The sequence below is a fragment of the Plenodomus lingam genome (genome assembly GCF_022343315.1).
Source record: "Plenodomus lingam strain CAN1 chromosome Unknown contig_18, whole genome shotgun sequence".
NCBI classification, from domain to species: domain Eukaryota; kingdom Fungi; phylum Ascomycota; class Dothideomycetes; order Pleosporales; family Leptosphaeriaceae; genus Plenodomus; species Plenodomus lingam.
The window spans coordinates 1,023,490-1,046,091 of record NW_027093935.1 but is presented as its reverse complement, the minus strand read 5'-3'; the positions used below and the strand labels follow the sequence as shown (position 1 = coordinate 1,046,091).

General features: G+C 51.3%; 10 protein-coding genes across 10 annotated transcripts; 3 read left to right on the top strand and 7 right to left on the bottom strand.

The window, feature by feature from the left end:
- Positions 1–692: 692 nt before the first annotated feature.
- On the top strand, positions 693–2,167 carry IAQ61_003781 (uncharacterized protein; the record flags this gene model as incomplete). The annotated part of the gene is made up of 3 exons (XM_003837298.2): positions 693–705; positions 760–964; positions 1,030–2,167. 3 exons carry the CDS (start codon positions 693–695, stop codon positions 2,165–2,167), a joined length of 1,356 nt encoding a protein of 451 aa, XP_003837346.2.
- A 384-nt stretch (positions 2,168–2,551) lies between these two features.
- IAQ61_003780 (uncharacterized protein) lies at positions 2,552–3,784 on the bottom strand (the record flags this gene model as incomplete). Its single annotated transcript, XM_003837297.1, has 1 exon — positions 2,552–3,784. One exon carries the CDS (start codon positions 3,782–3,784, stop codon positions 2,552–2,554), a length of 1,233 nt encoding a protein of 410 aa, XP_003837345.1.
- Positions 3,785–4,279: 495 nt separating this feature from the next.
- IAQ61_003779 (uncharacterized protein) lies at positions 4,280–4,879 on the bottom strand (the record flags this gene model as incomplete). The annotated part of the gene is made up of 1 exon (XM_003837296.1): positions 4,280–4,879. One exon carries the CDS (start codon positions 4,877–4,879, stop codon positions 4,280–4,282), a length of 600 nt encoding a protein of 199 aa, XP_003837344.1.
- Positions 4,880–6,629: 1,750 nt separating this feature from the next.
- IAQ61_003778 (uncharacterized protein) lies at positions 6,630–8,147 on the bottom strand (the record flags this gene model as incomplete). The annotated part of the gene is made up of 1 exon (XM_003837295.2): positions 6,630–8,147. The coding sequence occupies one exon, from the start codon at positions 8,145–8,147 to the stop codon at positions 6,630–6,632; it is 1,518 nt and encodes a 505-aa protein (XP_003837343.2).
- Positions 8,148–8,626: 479 nt separating this feature from the next.
- On the bottom strand, positions 8,627–8,944 carry IAQ61_003777 (uncharacterized protein; the record flags this gene model as incomplete). The annotated part of the gene is made up of 1 exon (XM_003837294.1): positions 8,627–8,944. The coding sequence occupies one exon, from the start codon at positions 8,942–8,944 to the stop codon at positions 8,627–8,629; it is 318 nt and encodes a 105-aa protein (XP_003837342.1).
- Positions 8,945–9,114: 170 nt separating this feature from the next.
- IAQ61_003776 (uncharacterized protein) lies at positions 9,115–10,855 on the bottom strand (the record flags this gene model as incomplete). Its single annotated transcript, XM_003837293.2, has 7 exons — positions 9,115–9,272; positions 9,329–9,822; positions 9,876–9,979; positions 10,043–10,377; positions 10,427–10,496; positions 10,546–10,671; positions 10,724–10,855. 7 exons carry the CDS (start codon positions 10,853–10,855, stop codon positions 9,115–9,117), a joined length of 1,419 nt encoding a protein of 472 aa, XP_003837341.1.
- Positions 10,856–12,546: 1,691 nt separating this feature from the next.
- IAQ61_003775 (uncharacterized protein) lies at positions 12,547–13,361 on the bottom strand (the record flags this gene model as incomplete). Its single annotated transcript, XM_003837291.2, has 2 exons — positions 12,547–13,284; positions 13,353–13,361. The coding sequence occupies 2 exons, from the start codon at positions 13,359–13,361 to the stop codon at positions 12,547–12,549; spliced, it is 747 nt and encodes a 248-aa protein (XP_003837339.2).
- A 1,199-nt stretch (positions 13,362–14,560) lies between these two features.
- Positions 14,561–16,045, bottom strand: IAQ61_003774 (uncharacterized protein; the record flags this gene model as incomplete). The annotated part of the gene is made up of 4 exons (XM_066096093.1): positions 14,561–15,192; positions 15,249–15,344; positions 15,397–15,618; positions 15,736–16,045. 4 exons carry the CDS (start codon positions 16,043–16,045, stop codon positions 14,561–14,563), a joined length of 1,260 nt encoding a protein of 419 aa, XP_065953969.1.
- A 985-nt stretch (positions 16,046–17,030) lies between these two features.
- IAQ61_003773 (uncharacterized protein) lies at positions 17,031–20,094 on the top strand (the record flags this gene model as incomplete). Its single annotated transcript, XM_003837287.2, has 4 exons — positions 17,031–17,163; positions 17,459–18,410; positions 18,477–18,948; positions 19,000–20,094. Coding segments are annotated over 4 exons (2,652 nt in total), but the record flags the coding sequence as incomplete, so codon positions are not given.
- Positions 20,095–20,717: 623 nt separating this feature from the next.
- IAQ61_003772 (uncharacterized protein) lies at positions 20,718–22,568 on the top strand (the record flags this gene model as incomplete). Its single annotated transcript, XM_003837286.2, has 3 exons — positions 20,718–20,777; positions 20,833–21,182; positions 21,239–22,568. The coding sequence occupies 3 exons, from the start codon at positions 20,718–20,720 to the stop codon at positions 22,566–22,568; spliced, it is 1,740 nt and encodes a 579-aa protein (XP_003837334.1).
- Between the last annotated feature and the right edge of the window lie 34 nt (positions 22,569–22,602).

The window sequence follows — 22,602 nt, the reverse complement described above, 5'->3', positions numbered from 1 at the left end:
GGCAACGGCTTCGCTTGCGCAGCGTTCCGGGGGTTGGCCTAAGTTGATGGGGAAGCTGTGAATGTCCATTGCTCAGTGACACGACTACACGAACCACAACCACGCTCCAAACACAAGTCTCAGTCATGTATGGTGGTGGAAGACAATGCGACAAGAAGGCGGACCGAGGCTCCGTAATTGCCGCCTGTTGGCCCGTTGCGAGCTCTTGAAGAAATCCCGAGCGCGGCGGAGTTGTGCGACGCTTCTGCTGCACGAGCGGAGTGCGGCCGCGTCTCCGTGACACAACCCCCCGTCACATGGGCCCTGCTCCCTTGAGGAGCTGAAGGAGAGAGGGAAAGTCGATGCGATGCGCATAGCCTTGTCGTTGCAGAGATGTGCGAATGAAAGAGGGAGCTGTCGATGGTGCCATGCAGCGTGTTGCAGGCGATTGGTGAAGCTCCAACCGTCTGGAAACTGTGTCGTGCCCACGCCAGCGCTTCTTGCGGAGGCAGGAAGACACGATTAGTCACCCTGGATGGTCTGTCATCGCAATGCCTGACATGCTGTAAAACAATCACAAATCTCGACCTCCGCACTGCTTGCCATTCTCACGAGCCTGTCTTGCGAGAATCGTGCATCCATCGACCGTCCTCGACGTGCCAATACGGAATCATCACCATCCGGCGCGGAGCCCTCGACAACCAAGTCTCGACATGTGTCCCTTTAGTATATCAAGCCCACCCAGCCCTCGAGAGAATCACATCGCTAACAGGAGCAAAGCATCATTGCCCGCTGGCGAAGGACCTGCTACCTTCTCTCCGACCGCCGTCAAGGACTGGCAGCCTCGCCGAAAGTCTGTCTCCAATGCCTGTGAACGTTGTCGCCGACGCAAGATCAGATGCGATGGAGAAACACCATGCGCTACGTGTAAACGATTCACATTGCAATGTGTGCGAACACAAAAGCCACGAGAGGTGGTGGCCTCGTCAGTGCACACCCGTGTCGCGACAACGCGCCGTCACGTGACCATTACTGATGTCCATTGACCAGTGAACATCGGGAAGCATTAGAAGGCCGAATAAAGCAGTTGGAATCCCAACTTGCAGCACACGTAAATGCACCCATGCATGGTATGGAACTCATCGACCAGAGTCTGATGGCGTCTACTCCTACTTCATTTGACTGGCAAATTCCACCACCACATCTCAACCTTGACACGAGCATTCCTGCCTCATTCACAGCGGACGATTTGGATCTTGGCAGCTTCTCAGCGAGCAGCAGCATGCCTTCTATTGCTATCGATCAATGTGAGCCTTTCCCTTCACCGGCACCGAATTCTCCAGTACCTTCATTATGGTCAGGTACCACACGGGCCTCGAGTCCTGACATGCCCCCAACCTCCGTCCCAACCCAGTACGCCAACCGACCGGCCTACCCACCCACTATGCAATCATTTGCGTCCCCCATGGAATCCACCACCGCCGAGTCCTGGGAATTCATGAATCAGGCAAGTTCGAGCCTCTTGCAGCCAGGCACTACCAGCAGCAAAGGCCACTCCAGACGAACCTCTGCTTCCTCCCTATCCCTGGACAGCGACGAGCAAGCCATGTCGCCCATCCCCGAAGTCGAAGACGACATCTTACCCTTGGCACCCGTGCCCCGCCTCCCTCGACAAGGCATCTTCGCCGCCCGCCAAACCGAGAGTCCCGGCCCCACCTCGTCGCGCTCCAGCTTCACCGACCGCGGCCGCGCGCTCGCCACAATCCCCCTCCCCAGCCGCTTCGAAGCCGAAACGCTAACCATGGAATTCATCCACTGCCTCGACACCATCGACTTTGGCTCCTACACCCTCCCCCCCTCCCTCTTCACCCAGTTCTGCGAAGCAGTCTACCCTAATCCCCAGCGCTCCTCTGCCGCCCCCGACATGCCCGCCTCCATGCCCATGGCGCGCTTTCACGTCTTTCTCGCAATGGCCGTCGCAATGAAGGTTCGTATCAAAGACTCCCCCGAGCCGACCAATGCTCTGCTAGATACGTGCTATGAGTTGGCCATGCAGCAAGCTGCTTCCTCTACCTTTTGGCACGAGTTTGGCGGTGTCGAGGCCGCACAGCTTTTGTTGGTTTTTTCGGCGATTCGCAAGAATACGGCGGCGGAGCCCAAGCCGCTGCAGCAGTCGTTCTCGTGGTGACATGAGGCAAGAGAGAGTCTTCTTTTTTTTTCTCAGTCACCCTTGTGCTGCTTTTACTTTTCAATGTTTGTTGCATTTTTGGCGGGGTGGGAGGGTATGATTAGGTAGGCTAGATGCGCTTTATACACCATGCGCTATCTTGCTTCGTCTGCAATGTAGATCAGCCTGTTAGGTTCGTAATATATTCACTTGACAATCATGGTTAATCTGCTAACCGTCCGCAAAGGGTCTAAATGGCTAATGCTCGTCACACAGAAAGATTGCACTAGTAACAGATGATCATGATGAAGCCTTTTTTTCCCGCTGTTCATGCGCTCAACGCCAGCCATGCCCTATGGTACACTCTAATAGTCATTGAAATTACTCTTCTCGAAATCCTCACCACTATTTCTTGGAATCCTCCTTCGCCTTCTGCGCAAGCTTGGCCGCCTCGTCGCTCCTCTTCTTGAGAATCTCTGTTATCTCAGAGACAGTGCTCTTCAGGATGTTTTGTGCCTCGTCGCCATGCTTCTGCGCAGCCTCCTGGAGTTGGCTCAACTTGGGCATGATCTGGTCGGCGCCGGGAATCTTCTTGATGTACTGCTCGTAGTCACCGAAACCAGCCTCTTTGGCCTTGTTTGTGGCGCTTTTGATGTAAGATTCCAGATCGCCGGTATCACCTTTCTCGACGGCAGACTTGACACGTTCATAGAGCTGCTGGACGTTACCGCCCTTGAGCGCATCGGCGTTCTCTTCAACAAGCTTCTTGACCTGGGGGTTCTTGTCGAGGTAGGGCTTGGCCTGCTCCATACCCTTGTCCCATGCCTCATCACCAAGCTTCTTGAGCTTGTCGACCTTCTCTTGTACAATGCTCTTGATCTTCTCAATGTTGGATGCGCTTAGGCCAGTTTTGACGACATCATTGATCTGCTTCCATGTCCTGTCAACCTCCTTCTTGGCCTCGGGACCGTATTTGTCACCGTACTCCTTCAGTTTATCGATGTTGCCGCCAACCTTCTCCTTGAGCTGGGGGTGATTGTCCATGATTTGTTGCGAAGCATCGCCTGCAAGCTCCCCAATGCGGCTCATATGCTTGGTAATGACATCCCAGGTCTTGTGTGCGGTGACCAGGCTCATGTCGCCCTTGTCGAGAATTTCCCGCATCTCATCATAGGCCTCGCGGACAATCTTGTCGACCTCATCGCCGTGCTTTGCGCGAATGGCGTCAAGGTCGTCAAAGGCCGAGTCAACGTAGCCCTTCGCGCCAGGGATGAAGGCAGCGTAGCTCTGGGCGGCATTGCGCAGCCACGCGAGGGCTTCATTCGGCTCAGGTGTCTGCTCCTTGATTTTTGCCGTGGCGCTGTTAACGTAGCTCTTCGTAGTCTGAGCGGCGGAAACGACATCGCGGACACCAGACTGCCTGTATGCAATGTAGCCAACAACAACGGCGGCCGCAGCACCAGAGACGGCACCGACTGCTGCGTGTGTTCCAGCGCCAGCGTTGCTAGTGGAGGCTGGGCCTGTTGATTGGAATCGGGCCTGTTGAGCGCGGAATCCGGGGTTTGCTGCACGTGCAGCCGGGCGGCCTGCGCAGCGGGCGGCGAAGCGCGCATTTTGGGTTGCTTGTCTTGAGAACATTGTGAATCGTGATGTTGTTTTGTCGGAAGACTCAATTGATGAGGAGAGGATCAATTGTATTGGAATTGGGTATTTTGGAAGAGGGCAAGGTGTGATGTTTACAAGTTTGCTTGGGAAATGCAGATCTTTAAAGGAAACTGCAAGCAAGAGTTGTGCGTCCAGCATGACGTCGCCATGATGATGTGCAGCGCTAACCAGATGTGGCTTGTGAAGCTAGATCTGATACACAACACGTCATTGGTTCACTTTATTTAAGCTTATCCCCGCATGTTCTTTACATGTGAAGGCATCCTAGCACGGCAATCTTCAAGATTCCCGTTCGGCGTTCTGCAAATGTTCACCCATGAAGTCCTCAGCCTCTGCTTCAAGTAGGCACCGGATCGTGTCTATGTCATGTTGTGATAGCCAGAAACTTTAGGATATATGCTGGCTGAGAGTATGCCCCAGACTTGAATTGTTTTGGTAGGTATATCGCATCCAGCATTACAAACCCGCTTAAAACTTCCAGCCTTTCTTATAGCCCGGCCATGCGGCCGCAACCTCCCCCTCCACGCTCAGAGCCCAGCTCGGATAGTTTGAGGCAGCATCCACCAGCAGTCTCTGTAGATTCCTACTCAGCATCTCCTCATCCCTTACATGAGATCCCGCCCCATCCCAAAGCATCTCACATGCTTTATTGAATGCTACATGCCAGGCATCGCCCCTGTCGCGGACCTCCACATGACCAGCAGCGAGGAAATAGTAGTGGCAGAGCGTCTTGAGCTCGGGAAGCTTGGGACGCGGCTCGTCCACACGCACCAGCAACCGCCAGAAGCCTGCAAATTCTATGTTTGGAATTTCAGCGTTTGGCAAGACACCCTCAGGAAGACAGATCTTGATATGGGAGGCATCATTCAGGCGTGCCGAGACTTTATACCAGATACCTCGGCGCTTGATGTGCCCGAGGAATAGCGAATGCTTGGAGAAGCCAACCCTGTTGGTATCGACGGGCTCCCAAGGGGCATTTGTCCAGTGAATATTCGGCTCCACGGGGTCGGAGTAGCGATCGATCACAAGGTGGAAGTTCTGGCTTTTCGTGGCGGCACCGTTGGTCATGGTGGCGGGCGTTATCAGGGTAGGTAGAGTGCGAAGCGAATTTGGAAAGATGAATCTTGTCGCTTTGATGAGCAGTGTTAAGAATAAAGAGAAAGGAAAGAGGAAGTAAGAACATCCTGAAGCCTTTTAAGTATGCAGATCTCGCTCTGTGCTTGTAGACTCATCTTTACCGGCGATTTCTGATCAGTGACTGTGTCGAGTATGGCTCGTGCTTTGACAAACACTGGGTCATCACGCAACGAGGAGCTCGCAATACCTAGTCCACGCATTCTGTATACTCAAGCAGTTTAAGAATTTCAGCAGTATAACGAGTCTGAAGATCACATATAAGCTTACCGTATCAACCTGACGAGCTCAAATAACACTGTCCAGAGCCATACCAACCCAAACACCCACCATTCCTCCCCAGATCTTTCTCGAATATCGCACAATCCGTGTCATGCTTGGTCAATGACCTGATAAATTTCTATGTCCAACTCGTGAGTCATCAAATTCCGACCCTTGCCCCCGCAGCATTTATACGTGAGGCCACAACCCCATGCACCAGGATCCAGAATCTATCACCCAGAGATCTGAGAATACAACTACAGTATACATGTATCCTAATATTGGCAATACAATCATCGCAACACCAAAGTGAGATTATCTCGCAGGTTCCATACTCAAGCCATTCAACTCTTTGCGGCCTGCTCGCATTGATACGATTCTTCCGCTTGCCCCATTTTTTTTGAGAGGGGGAGTGGGGGGGGGGGGGGGCTTTGAAATATGAAAAAGATTTATACCTACACTTTCCCACAACACGTCCAACCACCCTCAAGAAAATACACCGTTATACAGGATCCACCCCAGACCGGTCATATTGCGCCATTCACTCCACACCAACACACCTATCAAACAATTCTACCACCGAAAACCCAGTACCCATCGGTACCACACGGTATCCATCAAGGTACCCGCCCCATCCCTCCCCACCCCAAGCCGCCAAGATCACATACCTATAACCACCACGCAACACCCCACTCCGCCCCGCGTCCTAGCTAGCAGAAAGCTTATTGTAACCGCATGGTGCAGGCCCAGGATATGTATGCGTATGTCCAACTTTGTTCCGCAGCGTCGTGCCTAACAGTTCATGTGGATGCGATGTCGTGCGTATACTTGCCCAAAAGGGGTACATTCGAGATTCGGTGATGCAAGTGCTGGGCTGGGGTGTGGGCGTATTGCTGTGTGGAGAGAGGGAGAGAGGGAGAGAGTGTGTACGGGTGTGGAGATGAGATGGTGGAGTGGTGTGGGGAAGGGTTGGTGTGGTAAGTAGTAACAAGCGACTGTGAATAGTACAGATCCAATAGCGCTGTGGTATGGTGGGGAGTGTGTTAGGTGAGTTGTTATAGCGAGGATATGGGCGGAGATGCAAATATGTTTGTCGGAGGAGGTGAGGGAGGGAGGGAGGGAGTGATATTCAAGGATTGGAATACACGTCACATATCCCCGCATCACTGCATAACCACAGGCCACAATATATATATATATATATATATATACAGCTAAGATACCCGGTATAAAAACACGGCCATCTCTCCATCTCCTCAGCAGTGCACAATTACAACTTCTACAAAGCACACACACATACAGACGAACCCAAAAAGTGCATAAAGGGGTGCTGATAATATACATCTATTCACATGCAAGCTCAAACTAACAATCATGGTATCATCTCTTCATCTACCTCCTCATTTCCAAGCAAGCCGCTCGTCTACAAAAGATTTTTACCCTGTCCGCAAGGCTGGCCGTGATGCGCATGTCCTCCGTCATCCAGACGAGCCATCAAGCGGCTCGTCTCAGCATGTCTCTTGCGCAGGGTCGAGTTTGCCTTGGGTATACCCTCGAAGCTAAGCGCGTACTTGGCCACGCTGTTTGCAATGCTCTGGGTATTGATTAGGTAGGCATCATGGTCGAGGTTGTCAATGTCATCGCAGGGGCGGTGGTAACAAGGGTCGAGGGGCTGGCCGGCCTCGCCGCCGAAAAGACGGGCTTCCTCGTCAGTCTTGATTTCCTCGGCGCCGGTGAAGAGGCCACCAGAGGCGATGCCGTTCTCGAGGAAGGCGGCGTAGTCGGAGCGGAAGGAGAAGAGCGAGGGGACGTGGTTGAGGCCGCGCTGCTCGTAGAAGATTTCAAAGTCGCGCTCAATGGTGTCGGAGCCGGCGGGGCCCGTCAGGTTGAAGGCATCGCCGTTGCCATCGTAAATGCCGAGCACGTAGTTGGGCGAGGCAATCATGTCGAAGTTGAGGTAGGCGCGGATCTTGGCGGCTTCAGCTAGGCTGCCACCGAGGGAGCCGTTGATGGTCTTCATGTAGTAGTAGGATCCCAGTTTACCAAACTCTTCTGCGCCCCAGAAGCCGAGACGGACAGCATTCGTGATGTTGAACTCGGTGAGGGCGAGGGCAGTGACGAGGGTGCCAATAGTGCCCGATCCATCGTCGTTGATGCCAGGGCCGGCGAAGACGGAGTCAGTGTGTCCACCAATCATGAGGACATTGTCGTGGTCACCTTGCTTGGTCTCGGCGATGACGTTGTAGTTTGTGCGGTTCTCGCGGATGGCGTTGATGGAGAGGGTGCCTGCGACGGTGCCATTGCCAACCTGGGAGAGGAGGTTGTTACCGACCTCTTGGGTAACTCCTACAACGGGGGCATAATTGCCGTCGCCACCGAGCGTACCGGAGAGGGGCTGGTTGGGTATGTTGTTGTAGATGATGGCACCAGCAGCGCCAGCAGATTTGGCGTTGGTGGCCTTGATGCCAAAGGTGCACTCACCGCGCGAGATGAGGGCGATGTTGCCAGAGACGCCGGCAGGGAAGTCAGAGGCATTGCAGCCAAGAGCATTGACCTTGACGAGGTTGCCGCTGACTTCGCCAGATGGGCCAAAGGTGAGATAGTCGGCAGCAATGTCTGCGCCGGCGACGGTCGCCTTGACGGTCGCAGCCGTAAACAGCTCAACGAAGGGCTGCTTGTAGACGTCGTAGTAACCCGTCTCCTGCAGAGTCTGGAAGAGCCACTCGGCCGTCGCATTGTGGCCTCGCCCACCAAATGCGCGGTTTCCACCGTTCTCATCAGCGAAATCTTGGAGTTTCTGAGAGCCGGCGATCAAGTCTTCGAGCTTGATCTTCTTGATCAGCTCATTGGGCGAAACAAGCTTCTTGTTGCTTGGCTCCGGCTTCGCGTCGTACTGGGCGAGCACAGGCGCAGCAAGCGCAGCGTATGGGGCCCACTTCATCTTGTACTTGCAAAGAGTGAAGGAAGAGAGAGAGCGCGCGGGGTGAGAAGGCTGTGGCACGTAGAGTATACTGGAGGTCCATCCAGTCTATATACAGATTCCAGGATCCATGGAGTCGGTCCAGGATAGTTACCAGAACTCCTTGTTTGCACATTGTGCTAACCTGGACAGGCAGCTGCTTTTGCCCACCAGCAAGGAATCGTCATGCAGGTATGGCGAGGGAGCGTAAAGAGAGCGCTGCCGTGGACCATGACACGGATGACGGATGCGGCGAAAGATAAGTTGCGTGCTTGGCAGGCCAAGGTCGTATTGCAATGGGAAGGAGGAGAAGGTTAGTTGCGACAACTGCGGATTTTGCTCGTGCGGAACCCGCTAGCTCCTGTTCGGAGGATGCTTGATTGGGAAGGAACAATTCGTGCCAAGACACTCGACCCAGATCCCCACATACGTACATGGTCTTGGTGGAGAAGAGGCCGCAATCAAGCGCAGGCGGAAGACTGGGGGAGATGTGCACTACCGGTATGCGGATAGGCAGTTGGCGAGGGGATGTTTGTTTTCCTGTGGACAAGTGCAACCGAAGAACCGGACACCGATTGGACTGCAGTGGCCAGACAACAACCGTCCGTGGACCCAGTGAGCTCGAAAATATCACAATTTGCCTCCGCGGCGAATCCTGTCTGAGGGATGACAGGTTGGATGTTTGATCCATGCTTGGCGGCGGGATAGGAGTCTCGATGCGATGGATCATTTGTTGGGCGGATGGGCGGGGGAAATAAGTTATTGTATTGATGATCCATCCCAAAGACTGTTGACAGGGTCAGAAGCCTAACGCTAACGCATATTATACGGCACGTGACCTGCCAACCCAATCAGGAATCACGTCTGTTACACCACAGTATTCCCTTCCCCACGGCCGACCTGCGAGAAGAGCTATGGCGACATGACATGCCATCATTGATGCCATCATTTATTTGGGATAGCCCGCCTTGAACTTGACAACGAAAGCCCCTCGCTCCATCGTGTTCACGAGAATGTGGCCACTCTTGAAAAGTGCATAACTCGACCACGAACCGACAAAGTCGACCGAGCCGCCTCCGGGCATGTTGTCGTCCTCGGGGTAGATGTCTGGGAAAATCGTTTAGCTATTCAACTCTTGTGCCAACGTATGCAATTGCACTTACCAAAGAAACCAACTTCCTTGACACCCTTGCCCGTGGGGTCGCTTGGAATTGATCGAACGTCCAGCACACGGAATCCGGTACCGTAGTTGCTTTGGTACGCATACCCGTTCGCGACATACTGGTTGTGATCGATACCCTTGGCCGGACTCTTGTACAGTCCAGTCTGCCTTGGCTTCCTCAGAGAGGATATGTCCCAGATGTAGGTGATGGGGTTACCAGGGATGCCAGGTCCAACCTTGTCATATTCGTCGTACTCGTCGTCGAGCAGTAAGTACTGTTGGTTGTTGGGGTCCAGAACTTGTCCTTGGTGGGTGTATGCAGCACCTTCGTACGATGTGTTGGACAAGATAACAGGAGCCTTCTTGTCCGTGACATCATAGATGGTCAGAGAGTCTTCATTGTAACCGTAACAGATCTCACGGCCAACAAACGCCTTGTCGGGTCCGCGGTAGATAAGGCACTGAGCATCGTGCACGTATCCGTCTTGCGAGGCACTTCAAATATATCATCAGCAAAGCGAAGATTTCCTTGGACTGAGAGAACTCACCATCCTGGACTCGTTGGCTTTGCAGGATTGGAAATATCAATGAAGATGATGCCAGATCTGCACTTGTCGTTTCTGGGCATCGCACCAACCGCATAGATGAAGTTCTAAAGGCAGGCGTGCAAAGTCAGCGTGGGCTCGAGTGCAGTCAGCGCAAAGAAGTAACGTACAGTCTCTGGGTTGGTCACAACATTGTGCGCGCGGCCCGTAGGAAGACCATTGTAGTGACCCGTCAGATCTTTTGAGTTGCTGAAGATCACTGGCTTGGCAGGGTCAACAGTGAGGAGCTTCTTCATGTCGAAAATCTGGATACCATGTTTCTCCGCCTCGCTACCAATGATCATGAGGTTTTTCTGACCACGGATCTCCCGCCAAGTGCTAGGCGTTGAATATGCAGGAAGGCGTCCGAGGTACGACAATTTTCCTGCTTTGGTGATCTCGGCGAAGGCAGCCCCGTCTTGTTGGCCGATGCAAACAAACTCGCGACCATCGTCAGAAGTCCATCCTAGCCATCGTGAGTATAAAAACTCTCATTCCTTTGTAAAGCAGCATACCCCAAGAAGAAGATCCTACACCACGGGTGCTTCCTAGCTTGTCATGAGGTAGAAAATGGAGAAGATCGATCTAGACGGAGATCAGCATATCGACATAAAACTTTAGCAATGATACTGACGTTGCTGCATTTGAACACATCGGCTCCCGCAGTAGCAGTGCCATTGATGCACTCGACCTTGTCCTTGATCTCCGGGTACTGTGCCGAGTTGTAGGCACCCATGGCTTCCTGCCTTGCCCATGATTCCTAAAAAGCTTGTAAGCACTGCGTTACAAAACAGCGGACGGGGAGAAACTACCTTCTTCAGAGCCATGTTGTTCGCGTGCCTGATGCCAGAGTCGTACAACTCTGCCGCCTTGATTTCATCCTTTGGCATCTCCTTGGCCGCCGCAAGAGCAGCCAGGGAGAAGAGTGCGCTGCGTACATACATGTTTCCGAGAGACGGGCGTTACAGCGGATGATGGCGAACAAGTCATCTTCTTCGTTGCAGGACATCTTTATAGACGATTTCTGGACAAAGAGGTGCTCTATTCGCCGTTCTCCATACTGTACTACCTTTGGCTAGTCTGGCAGAGTTGAGAAGCTACCTGCCCTTCTTGACGACCCGGTCCACCTCGTGCTGCATTGCATCAGTCATCACGAGGTTCTCATGTTAAACTATGGGCGCGATGGGCAGCGCGTATATGAATTCGAGTGCCGGAACACCTCAACATTGGTGGTTCGAAATGAGCAAAGACTTCGAGGCGACGAGTTAGGAAGGAGGTTTCATTTAAGCATGCCTTGGCGACGGCTGTCGCCTTGCTTCTGTCTAGTAAACACATGAAACGCCCTTGCTGCCAAGCTGTCGATCCTTGATGCATGCGAAAGATAAGGATGTACACAGTAGTTTTGGGAGAGTGACTGGTTTCCATGGCCATCGTGATGGTTCTGATCTTGGACGGATGGGATCTTTCATACGCGATGTAACGTTTCCACACGAGCGGACCGTAGCTACGCTCTTAGCATCCAAGGCGATCCTGGCAGGGAGCGCTGTCATGTTGATTCCGTAGACACCAGTACATCGATCAAGAAGTTATCCCCGTATATTGACAGAGAAGAATCGGATGGTCCATATATTTTCGATAACGCGATTGCAGGGTCGCTTGTCGAAAGCGCATCTATGGTTTGTACCTTGATTAGCAGCTTCCTGTTTAGAGATTAGTCCATGGATAGAATGGAGTGCGAGCGGCTTTAGGCAAATCCCCGCTGACTGAAGGCCGGCAGTCTTGAAGGATGAAATGAAGGATGCGATGGCAGACTAAGGCGAACAAATAAGTGTACGGTAGCCGCACTGACGGTACAAGTGCATCGTTGGGAAACGAAGATGAATGTCTGTTGTCGGGCGTGGGTGATGGTGAAGTGTTCCGATGGAATGCGAAGCAGGCCCGTGTTTTGGTTGAATGTAACCTGATAGGATGCCAGATGGAAGTGATGTCAAGAAGTGTTTGCAATGACGATCAAGTTCTCATGTGCGAGTTCAGCAGAGGATGGGTGCATCTTTATTATTTAACATGCTCCACGACACGCAGTGAAAGGCCAATGCTCGCGAAAGCTCTCAAATGTTCGCACCTGGACTGCCTAAATGGGCATGTTGTACGGAGATGGCGTGAGGGAACGCGTCAGGTCTTACTCCTAGTAGTGTGACAAGCCTTGCAGCCCGAAAAGAGAACAAGGTACCAGGCACGGGACTGGTATGATCCAATGCACGTGATGGCACGTGACAGACGGCACGTGAATGGTGGGGTAGCCTTGCCAAGGCTTGTTGGAAGCGGGGTTGGCCGCGACGGACGGACCGCAGAATGGTGGCTACGCTAAACAAGTCTAGAGTAATAAGCTCAGGTGTGGTGGGTACGTCATTCCCCAAAAACTCTGTCAACAACATCACCAGACATGTCAACTTGAAGATGTTGTGCAATCTGGACACCGTCCAGTAGTAATGCAATTCTTGAGTCTATGTAGTCATCATGTAATGTTTTTCATCGTCATCCATGTATCGTCATATCCCCTGTTCTCTCCAAGGCAGAGCTCGTCAAAGTTTTGGTCGTGATAAGACAAAGTGCAGTGCTCTAGCAAGAGAGCAGCTTACATCTTGGCCTCGACCTTCTTCAGGCAGTCCTGGAACTCCTTCCAGTCGTACATGATGGCAGCACACTTGGTCTCTTCGGTAAGGAGCTTGGCCATCTGCTCCATCTTCTCCTTGCCCTCCTCGATACCGTAGATACCAACGTAGCCGATGCAGGGAATGCCCGCGCGCATGGCAGCAGTGGCACCGCTCTTGGAGTCCTCAACCGTGACAGCCTCATGGGGCTTGACACCCAGCTGCTCAGCAGCGTAAAGGTAGATGGCCGGGTCAGGCTTGGAGCTGGGTGGGTTCAGGGAGGTGGCGGCAGAGTAGACGTGCTCGGGAGGGAAGAAGTGGGCAATGCCAGCCTTCTCAATCGAGGCAACCACACGGCTCTTGGCCGAGGTGCTGACAACAGACATGGGGTAGCCCTGCTCCTTGAGCTTGTTCAGCTCGACGGTGACACCAGGGCACTCGACGGCCTCCTGGCTGAGCTTGCGGGTGACGGCACCCAGCTCCTGCTGGACAAAGTCCTCAAGCTCCTCCTCAGGCATGGTGAAGTTGTGCTTCTTCTGCAGGCCCTTGAGCATACCGCGGAAGTTGTGGCCTACAAAGTCCTCGAGGAGCGAGTCGGCCGTGTATGTGGCGTCGATGTTGTGCTTCTTCATCACCTCGTTGGTGAGCTCGGCGCAGGCCGCAAAGGCAACACGCTCTGACTGGACGAGCGTGTTGTCGCAGTCGAGCATGATGTACTTGGCCTGTTGCAGGTGTTAAAGGTGGGCCATGGCGGGGCATGGCGGGGTGATGCTTGGGGAGGGGTGCTTACCTTGCCCATGATTGCGGTTGTGTATTTTAGATTGGTTTGAATGTGGTGGGTTATGTGGTGGTAGAAGAGGAGTCAATTGACAAATGGGAGAGATGTCGGCGTGTGAAGAGTGTGTTGATGAGGAGTGTGTGGGAAACAGTCGAGGTTTTGTTGGGGGGCTTGTTAATAAATATCGTAGTAGCGCTGCTGAGCTGTCAAGGAGAGGCGGTGCGGCAGGGGGGAAGGTGGGACCCGGCTTTACGTCATTGGCTGCCTCCTGGCAGACGCGTGGGCAGACTATTGGTCAGGCACTCTGTCGCTCTCACTCTCACTCTCACTCTCACTCTCTCACTTCTCACTCTCTCACTTCTCACTCTCTCTCACTCTCTCTCCTTCTCTCTCGCAATCTTGCTTGTCTTGTATCAATGCATGACCGCCTCAATCTCAGATTCTCACCCATGTCCCTTCCCCACCGAACTATCGTGACATTTAGTTTTATGCGCTATTACTACAATTTCATTGTTCAATCACACCCAACCTAGCAGCTCTCTCTGCTCTGGTAGTTAACACAGACGTTTCTTGTTACCCCTCCAATTACCTAGGATACTTTGTTTGTTTTCTACTGCCCTCTCACCTCTAGGTATACACAACGCAACGCATGAACTAGACCTTTGTCTCACTACACACCCACACTTGGACCAACATCACGAGAACTCTCCCTTTCCCCACATGCTTCGAGTCCAGAGCTTCGCCGCCTGCCAACACGGTGTGCCCCAGAGCCAGTCCCTGCATATAAGCGGTGATGCGCTTGCGTCGCGCCGTGGCCCGCCATGCACCACCAACACTCCAGCCCTGGGCATATTACCACTGCACTACCATGAGGCCGAACCATTACTACGATTGGCTATCTAGGTGCTGGCGCGAGCCAATGTCGGGGCTTGGGAGTACCACTGAAGCGAATTATCGCGAGATTAGGTAGATGACTACTTTGTTGGCACTAACGTCGCACTCCAATGCTGCACACCAAGACTGTGCTCACGCTTTCCAATTATTCAAGGAGCATTGAAGGGAAAAAATAACAGGGGGAAATTCGCCGAGTACAAAGAGTCCAACCTGAATCAGCCAGACACCATAAATTTCTTGTCCCACCACCTGCTACACATCGTGAACTCCTGGGCGTACGACAGAGTCGCATCCGTAAGTCATTCTTCGGCCGTGAACACATCCAATTACTTGTCCTCCTGCAGCTCACCGTACTCTCGGTCCAGCTCACCAGCCGATGTCCTCATATGCTGCCGAAGTCGCACTAAACTCGCCATGCTCTTCTTCCATTTCGTCTCTGCCGCCTGAGCTTGCTTCTGTTCCTCTTGAAGATTTCGCTGATACTTTGCGGCGGCAGTCTCTGCCACTATAATTCGTCGTTCCAGAAGCTTGCAAGTGGCCTTGAGCTGTTCGTGCACCTGTCTTACAGTCTCCTCATCGTGTACCAGCTGGTCGTGCTTGGACTTGAGACCACTGTAAGCGTTTTGGTCGTAGTCCTTTTGCGTCTGCAGAAGGTTCACACTTGTGCTGAGTGCTTCTTTTTCTGCTCGTAATCGTATGTTTTCAGTCATGAACGCGTGGCTTCGAGTCTCTAATATGTCGTAAAACTTGTGAGGGGCCTTGTGTCGGAGCTTGAGCTGCAAAGATTCTGTCTCTCCGGCCTCGGCGTGGATTCCACAATTGGTGAGAGCTCCCTCGGACAGGTTTGGTCCAGTCTGAACAGCTTTGCTTGTTATATCCTGCTTGTTTGAAGCCGAATTTACTGACTGAACTTCATCTCCACTGGGGATGGGATTGCGCTTGTGGCGTTTCAGCCTTGCTATGAAATATCAGCTTCATTCTTTTTGCAATAGCACAAGTGTGATCGGGACCTACGAGACTCTAAAGTGCCCGGCTCGGAATTTGCATGCTTCCCCTGCTTCTCCGCGGTAGTTTTCGCCTCCTGGCATTCGTTCCTCACGTCTTCAAGCACTTTGCTTTGTCAGCATCACTTGTATCTGATTGTTTGGATTGGCGCACTTACCCAAGTTCAAATGGTTTTGTTTCATCGATGTATTTTCGCTCCCAGGTTTCTCCCCGGCCATCTGTAGCGAATGCGATGTCGCCTTGGGATGTTGTCCATTGCGCGCAACCCAGCTACATGCCGTTCTGAAATCCGTCCAAAATGTGTCGTAGTCATCAATCACGTCGATGTAGCCGGCAGCCAGAAAGTAATACAACACAAGCGCTCGAGCCATGCGAAACACTATGCGTTCCGAGCATTGGTTTTCCACGATGTCACAGAAGGGCTCCTGGAAATTTACATAGCTTACGACTTGGCTCTGTGTCATTTTTTTGAAGCCACACTGTTTTCGTAACTCACGTACGTAGCGTATCTGATTGCGACTATCGTTACGATAACCCACCCAAACGAGACAATTCGAATCATCCTCATTTGATTCTTCCGTAAAACCAACCTGAAGTATGACAGTACTGATGTCTTGCAGCTGATATATTCTCTTTAGTGGTCCAGTATCCACAGGCTTCTTAATGTATTCTTGATCAGATCGGGTTTGGAAGTTGAGGCTCGATGTAGGTGGTAGCGATTCAAAGTCCATACGGAAGTGCGCCCAAGCCAGTCCTTGGACCATCTCCAAGCACCATTTTGCGGGTGATAGATGAGTTGTATCCATTGTTTTCGGTAGGTGCGATCGCACCAGTGATCACTGGTGTCGTGGTCACTATCAGCGCGGATTGAATGTAGAGCCTTGATAGGTACCACAGGAGGTGTAGAAGAGTAATTCGGTCGGTAGATACGCTCATGATTTGAAAAACTCAATTTGTCGCATAATCTGCAACTGATGCTCACCATGAGGTGAGAGTGAATGATAATGCATCGTCCCAGAGTCTTTACTCAATGTGTGCGGCTGAATTTGATGAGTGATTTGGCGGAAAATCTTGTGAAATGAACCGTTGGAGCTCCTGTGTGGGTTGATAATATAGGGCTTATGCCAGATGACAGAACCTGTTGGACTGATGGATGCTGCAGATTTAGATTGAGAAGAGCAATCTTGTTGCAGACCGATCGAGGAATCCGAGATGGGACTTCCCATCAAACACCATTGCTCCCCGTCTCTTACTTACAGTGAAAGTACTATTTGGTTCCAGGTGAGAACGCAGGTCTGTGTTTTCCACTGAGAGGTTGCTGGTATCAGTTGCCAGAGCCGGTCCAAGTGCCTTTGTGTGAAGGTTTCTACAACACGTCGCGCAGCTTCAAGCTAGGTTAACATATGCTACTTATGCAAATTCGAATTCAAAATAAGCAGTCCTGTCTTATTACAATATGTCGCAAATGATACGCTCACAAGACGGTGTGATAGCACGATAACAACGCAGAGTTGCTACCAATTCATAATCTCATTGGTGCGAACCATCATCTTAGCATAGTAAATAACGTCCACGCATAGGAGACCATTGAAGAATACAGAAATCTAGAATGATTTTGATGAAAATAGCGGAATGCGATTGCGAGGTTGTCGAATATGAGTGAGGAGGCGTTGTTGATGATGAGCGTGCTTTCCTCCGAAGTGGAGCCGCCCCATCATCGCGCCTCCCATTGTCCGCTTCTACCTTTGTCTCTTCCCGCTTCACCCGTATACTCTACATATTAAACACCAGCATTTCATGAGTCAAGTCATGATGATAGTCCGAATTGGCTCTCTCATTACACATACTCAGGGTCATCCCAATACCTGTGGTCCTTTCATGATGCTCGACGCAGATCGGCGCAAATCAGCCCATGCTATCCTCGGTATTCCCAAGCTACCTCCCCGCAATTCGGAGTAACATTCATCAGCTTTCCCCAGTCGTGGGCTCCACACTGCACATTTCGACAGACCTAAGCATCTTCTTCACCCGTAGTTTGGTCTTTAGCCTGAATGGACGGTTGTTCAAGACGATTGTTCAGTAATCTGCAAACCTGCCCCCGGAATTGCTTCATTACCGGTAAGGTTCTTAGTGAAGTCTTGTGGCCAATGCAGTGGTATTCAGTATAAATTATTGCTTCGACAGACATTAAAATCCTGGTTTTATCATCAAGATTTAAGCAAAGTTTACGATGCGTTTATCCTTCTCCTCGACGATCCTCGCCTGGGGCCTTGTTGTCGCAGAGGATGGCTCTCAAGGCTGGTTGCGATATGCCCCAATTCCTGACCTAAGCAATTCCAGGTTGGTGCCCTCGAACATTGTGGCGCTGAACTCTACTACGACGAGTCCAGTGTTCACAGCAGGACAAGAACTTCGAAAAGGCATCGAGGGTGTTTTCGGCCGACAACTCAATGTCAGTGCAACCGCGATGAGGAATTCATCGTCGATCATTGTCGGAACTGTGGACGCATACACCGATGCGTATGGAACTTTTGAAGATGCACAAAATATCGAAGAAGATGGGTTTTACCTAAGCACGTCGTCACATCAGGTTATCATTGTGGGAAGCAACGAGCGTGGAGCTCTTTATGGCGCGTTCGAATATTTGTCTCGAATAGCACAGAACAATTTTACACAAGACTCATTTGTGTCGAACCCTCAGGCACTTATTCGATGGACGAATGAGTGGGACAACATGGATGGAAGTATTGAGCGTGGTTATGGCGGACCTTCGATCTTCCTGAAGGGCGGATATGTCGTTGACAATACTACGCGCGTCGCCGAATATGCCCGTCTTCTCGCATCAGTACGTATCAATGGTGTTGTTGTAAACAATGTCAACGCCAATGCAACACTGCTCAGCCCCCGCAATATAGAAGGCTTGGGTAGACTCGCGGACGCAATGCGCCCATACGGGGTTCGACTTGGCATTTCGCTCAACTTTGCTTCGCCAAATGCCACTCTAGGTACCTTTGATCCTCTGGACCCCAAGGTGGATGCATGGTGGGCCAATATCACTGAGCAAATATACGAGAAAGTCCCGGACATGGCAGGTTACCTGGTCAAGGCAAATAGCGAGGGTCAACCCGGTCCTCTGACGTACAATCGCACGCTGGCTGACGGAGCTAACATGTATGCATTACTCTTCACCCAGGTGAAAATCTGAAGCTGTACTGATCCGGTGCTATTCCGATATAGGTTTGCGCGAGCTTTGAAGCCTCATGGAGGTATCGTTATGTTTCGTGCTTTTGTCTATGACCATCACATGTCCTACGACAATTGGACCAACGATCGAGCTAACGCACAATTGGAATTCTTCCAACATTTGGATGGAAAGTTCGAAGAGAACGTAGTCGTACAGATCAAGTACGGACCAATCGACTTTCAGGTTCGAGAACCTGCGTCGCCACTGTTTGCAGCATTGCACAACACGAGCACAGCCATTGAGCTCCAGATCACCCCAGAGTATCTCGGTCAAAATTGCCACCATGTTTACCTCGCTCCCCTCTGGAAAGAGATACTTGACTTTGATCTGAGGGCCGAAAATAAATCAACCATCGTAAAAGATGTTGTGTCTGGGCAACGTTTCAAGAGACCACTGGGTGGGTATGCAGGTGTCCCTGGAGCTGGGATGAACAGTACATGGCTCGGTAGCCATATGGCAATGTCTGTGAGTCTGACTGTCTGCCAGGGAGATGGACTCATTTGCTGAATTTGACAGAATTTATACGCATACGGGAAATTGGCGTGGGATGCCTCACTCCGATCTGAAGATATCATCCAGGACTGGACTCGTTTGACTTTCGGATTTGACAAAGATGTTCTAAACACCATCACAGACATCTCAATGAGATCATGGCCTGCCTACGAGAACTACAGTGGAAATCTTGGTGTTCAGACTTTGACTGACATACTCTACACGCACTTTGGACCTAATCCTGCTTCACAGGACAATAATGGATGGGGCCAGTGGTTGCGCGCTGGCAACGTGACTATTGGCATGGATCGCACAATTGAAAATGGTACAGGCAATGCTGGACACTACCCTCCTGAAATTGCCGAGATCTACAACAACATCGAAAATACCCCGGATAATCTTCTTCTGTGGTTCCATCATGTTCCTTATACCCAACGGTTGAAGTCGGGCAAGACTGTCATTCAACACTTCTACGATGCTCACTATGAAGGCGCCGCCACAGCCCAGGAATTCGTCGGGCAATGGGAATCTTTGAAGGGCAAGCTAGATGACGAAAGATTCAAACACGTTCTTTTCCGACAGATTTACCAGGCGGGTCATTCACTGGTATGGCGCGATGCTATTAATCAGTATTTCTACAACCTTTCAGCGATCCCAGACGAGGCCAATCGAGTTGGGAATCATCCTTACCGCATAGAAGCTGAAAGTATGAGCCTGGATGGCTACAAGCCGTATCTGGTCGATCCATTCGAGACTGCGTCTGGCTTCACAGCGATCGTCACGGTTTCGAACACCACGATAGGTACCGCCACTGCGCATATCCCCTTCGCGTCGGGAACGTATACTGTTGCTGTGAATTATTACGATCTTTTTGCTGGCAAAGCCAAGTACCAGCTCGACATCGGTAATCGTACAGTGGGCCAATGGACTGGTGATCTTGAGGATAAATTAGGTCATGAGCCATCGAGGTACCTTGACGGCCATACAGCATCGCGCATCACATTCAGAAATGTCAGTGTTCAGCAAGGCGACATGGTGCGAATCATAGGACAACCAAATGGTCTTGAAGCTGCACCTATCGATTACATTTCGTTTTTACCTCCAGGAATCGTTGACTGAGTAATCAGAAGATCAGTCATAGATATAAGTAGACAACAAGATAATATATCGAAATTCTTGCACATGGGCCGTCCGTGGTCTTCGCTCAGTACATGGCCATTTCCACAATTCAGAAACCCTGGCGCAACTCATTCTGCCTACCTCGTAACACCTACAATAGCCGTTTCACGCTAGCCACAGACGGCGCCCGCAATTTAACAGTCGGTAGTTTGCACTGTTGCAGACAGGTAAACCCTCACTCTACACGCGCCGACGGTCAAGCGGCCTGTCAAATGCGTCGACCAGCTTTTTATAGACCACTTGTGCATTTCTCCAGCATTTCACAACTGGTGCGCAACGGAAATCCCTAGATGGGATACTCAAACGATACCCCCTTCCGTGTTCGCTTCCTCCGGCGCCACATGCGCAACAACATTGGCCTGGGACCCATGACCGCCAATGTCACAGACTCTTCGCAGCATAGGGGTTAACAATGCATCCGCATAACAGCAAGCATTGTTGCAGACGCCCCTTCTGCATCTTTCTCTCATGTTCATTGTATCAACACTCGTTTCAATATCGCCACATTCGTTGCGCATCTGAGCCGATGAGATCTTACCGTCAAAGTTACCGGTACGGGACAGATGCCACGCCCCAGCACAGTCGCTGCTCGATGCGCTGCAGTGAGCACATCAATCGGCCAGGTAATTGCCCACAACACCAGCCAGTCTGCATGTACAATACTTATCCTTGCTGTAGGTCATCCCAGATGTCAGCAGCTTTGCGCGAAAGGTTCGTGAATCACGACACGACTTGAACGCAATCAACCATGATTTGCTTGTCATCAAGACTGGTCTTGGCATCTCACAGGACGACTTTTCCAGACCAGGACTGAAATTACCTGCCCCACTTGTTGATGCATTAATGCAAATCCTCGATTCCTGCGACAACACTTGTGAGCGTCTTCATAAGGCTTTCCTGAGGCTTTCCTGTGGTGATGCGCCTCAGATTGGCTGGCAGTCTCTCAAAGATGGCATTTTGGTCAATTTACGACATGATCTGGATGCATGCAAGGTTGTGCTCGAACTCGCTATCGATTATGTAGCGTTGTGAGTTTTCAGCTCTCTTCACGTTTCCAACACAAGTTGTAGACTAATCTTGCTAGGTATAATCAGCAAGGCACAATTGACTCACTGATCAAAGCCTACGTCGATGACTTGATCATAGCTAATGAGGAGCTGCTCAAAAGGACAGATGCGGAGGAGATTTATGTTAATCAAACTGCACGAGAAGGGCTTCCAACCCTCTTGAAAGCGATTCGTTTGCTTCGCTCATGTATCAATGTCGATTCAAAGCAATCGCCACCGCCTGTCACATCATCTTCGAGTAGGCGAACAACAATTGCACGTCCAGACTCGCTAGAGCCTGTGTTGGGTGATATGCGTCGGAGTGGATGCAAAAGCCCCTCACCACAAAATCCAGTAGGCTCGTCTAGAAGCAGAGGAGTTAGCACATGGCTTGAAAATGTTCCTCCTTTCGAAGAACAAGAGTCACCTAAACACTCAGCGATTCAACGAGTTGCCGGGGGGCTGTCCCGCTTGCGACCGCTATCACGGAGTGATTTAGCTCCATCTCGTGGAACTTTCTATAAGGACGATGGCGCCTCATCTAGTTCGACCCTCATCTCTCCCGATTCACACATCAGGAAATCGCGAAGTTGGTGCAGCGACCTCTCAGGCAGAGCCAGTGCTTATCTCGGCGGTGGGTCTAAAGACACCACGCCGAAAGAATCATCCAAACGATCAGGAACATTGACTAGTTCGAATGTCTCCATCTTCCATAAGCAAATTCTATCCGACAAAATAGCAGTAGCGAAAGACAATCGGAAAGAGCTCGAAACAGATCAACGGTCAGCTTTCGACCGCATCTTGGCCAACATTCCCGCAGAGGCAAATGCTGCGGAAGTGGAAAAGATCCTATGGGAGGGCGCAAGCCCCATGGCCTCGCACCCCGAGTTTGGCTACTTCTTTCTGCGAGTGGCATACGAAATGTCGCTTGACATTTTGAGGAAGCTCATAGAGTTTGGTGCGGATATTACACGCACACAACCATCATCGACGCCTTACTTTTCAGCTATACATGCTGCTGTTTCGGGACGGCAATTAGCTACAGTTCAGTATCTGGTGCTCTTGGGACATTCTATTGACATCCCCAACAGTAATGGCGAGACACCGCTTCATCTTGCGGTAAAGACACCAGGATCTTATCAAGTAGCGCGATATCTTGTAGAAATGGGCGCAGATGTAAACTACCGAGCTAGAGATGGTTATACTCCTTTACAATCGGCACTGAAGACCTCAATCTTGGAAGGGAAGGAGAGGAGCATGCTGATTGAACTACTGTTCGCATATGGAGCTGACGATGAAATACAAAGAGGCGACAGAGAAAATATGAGAGGAAACTCCAAGGGGAAAAGCGTATTGGGACTGACATGAATGCTGTGTAAACCTCAGTCACCTTTACTCACGA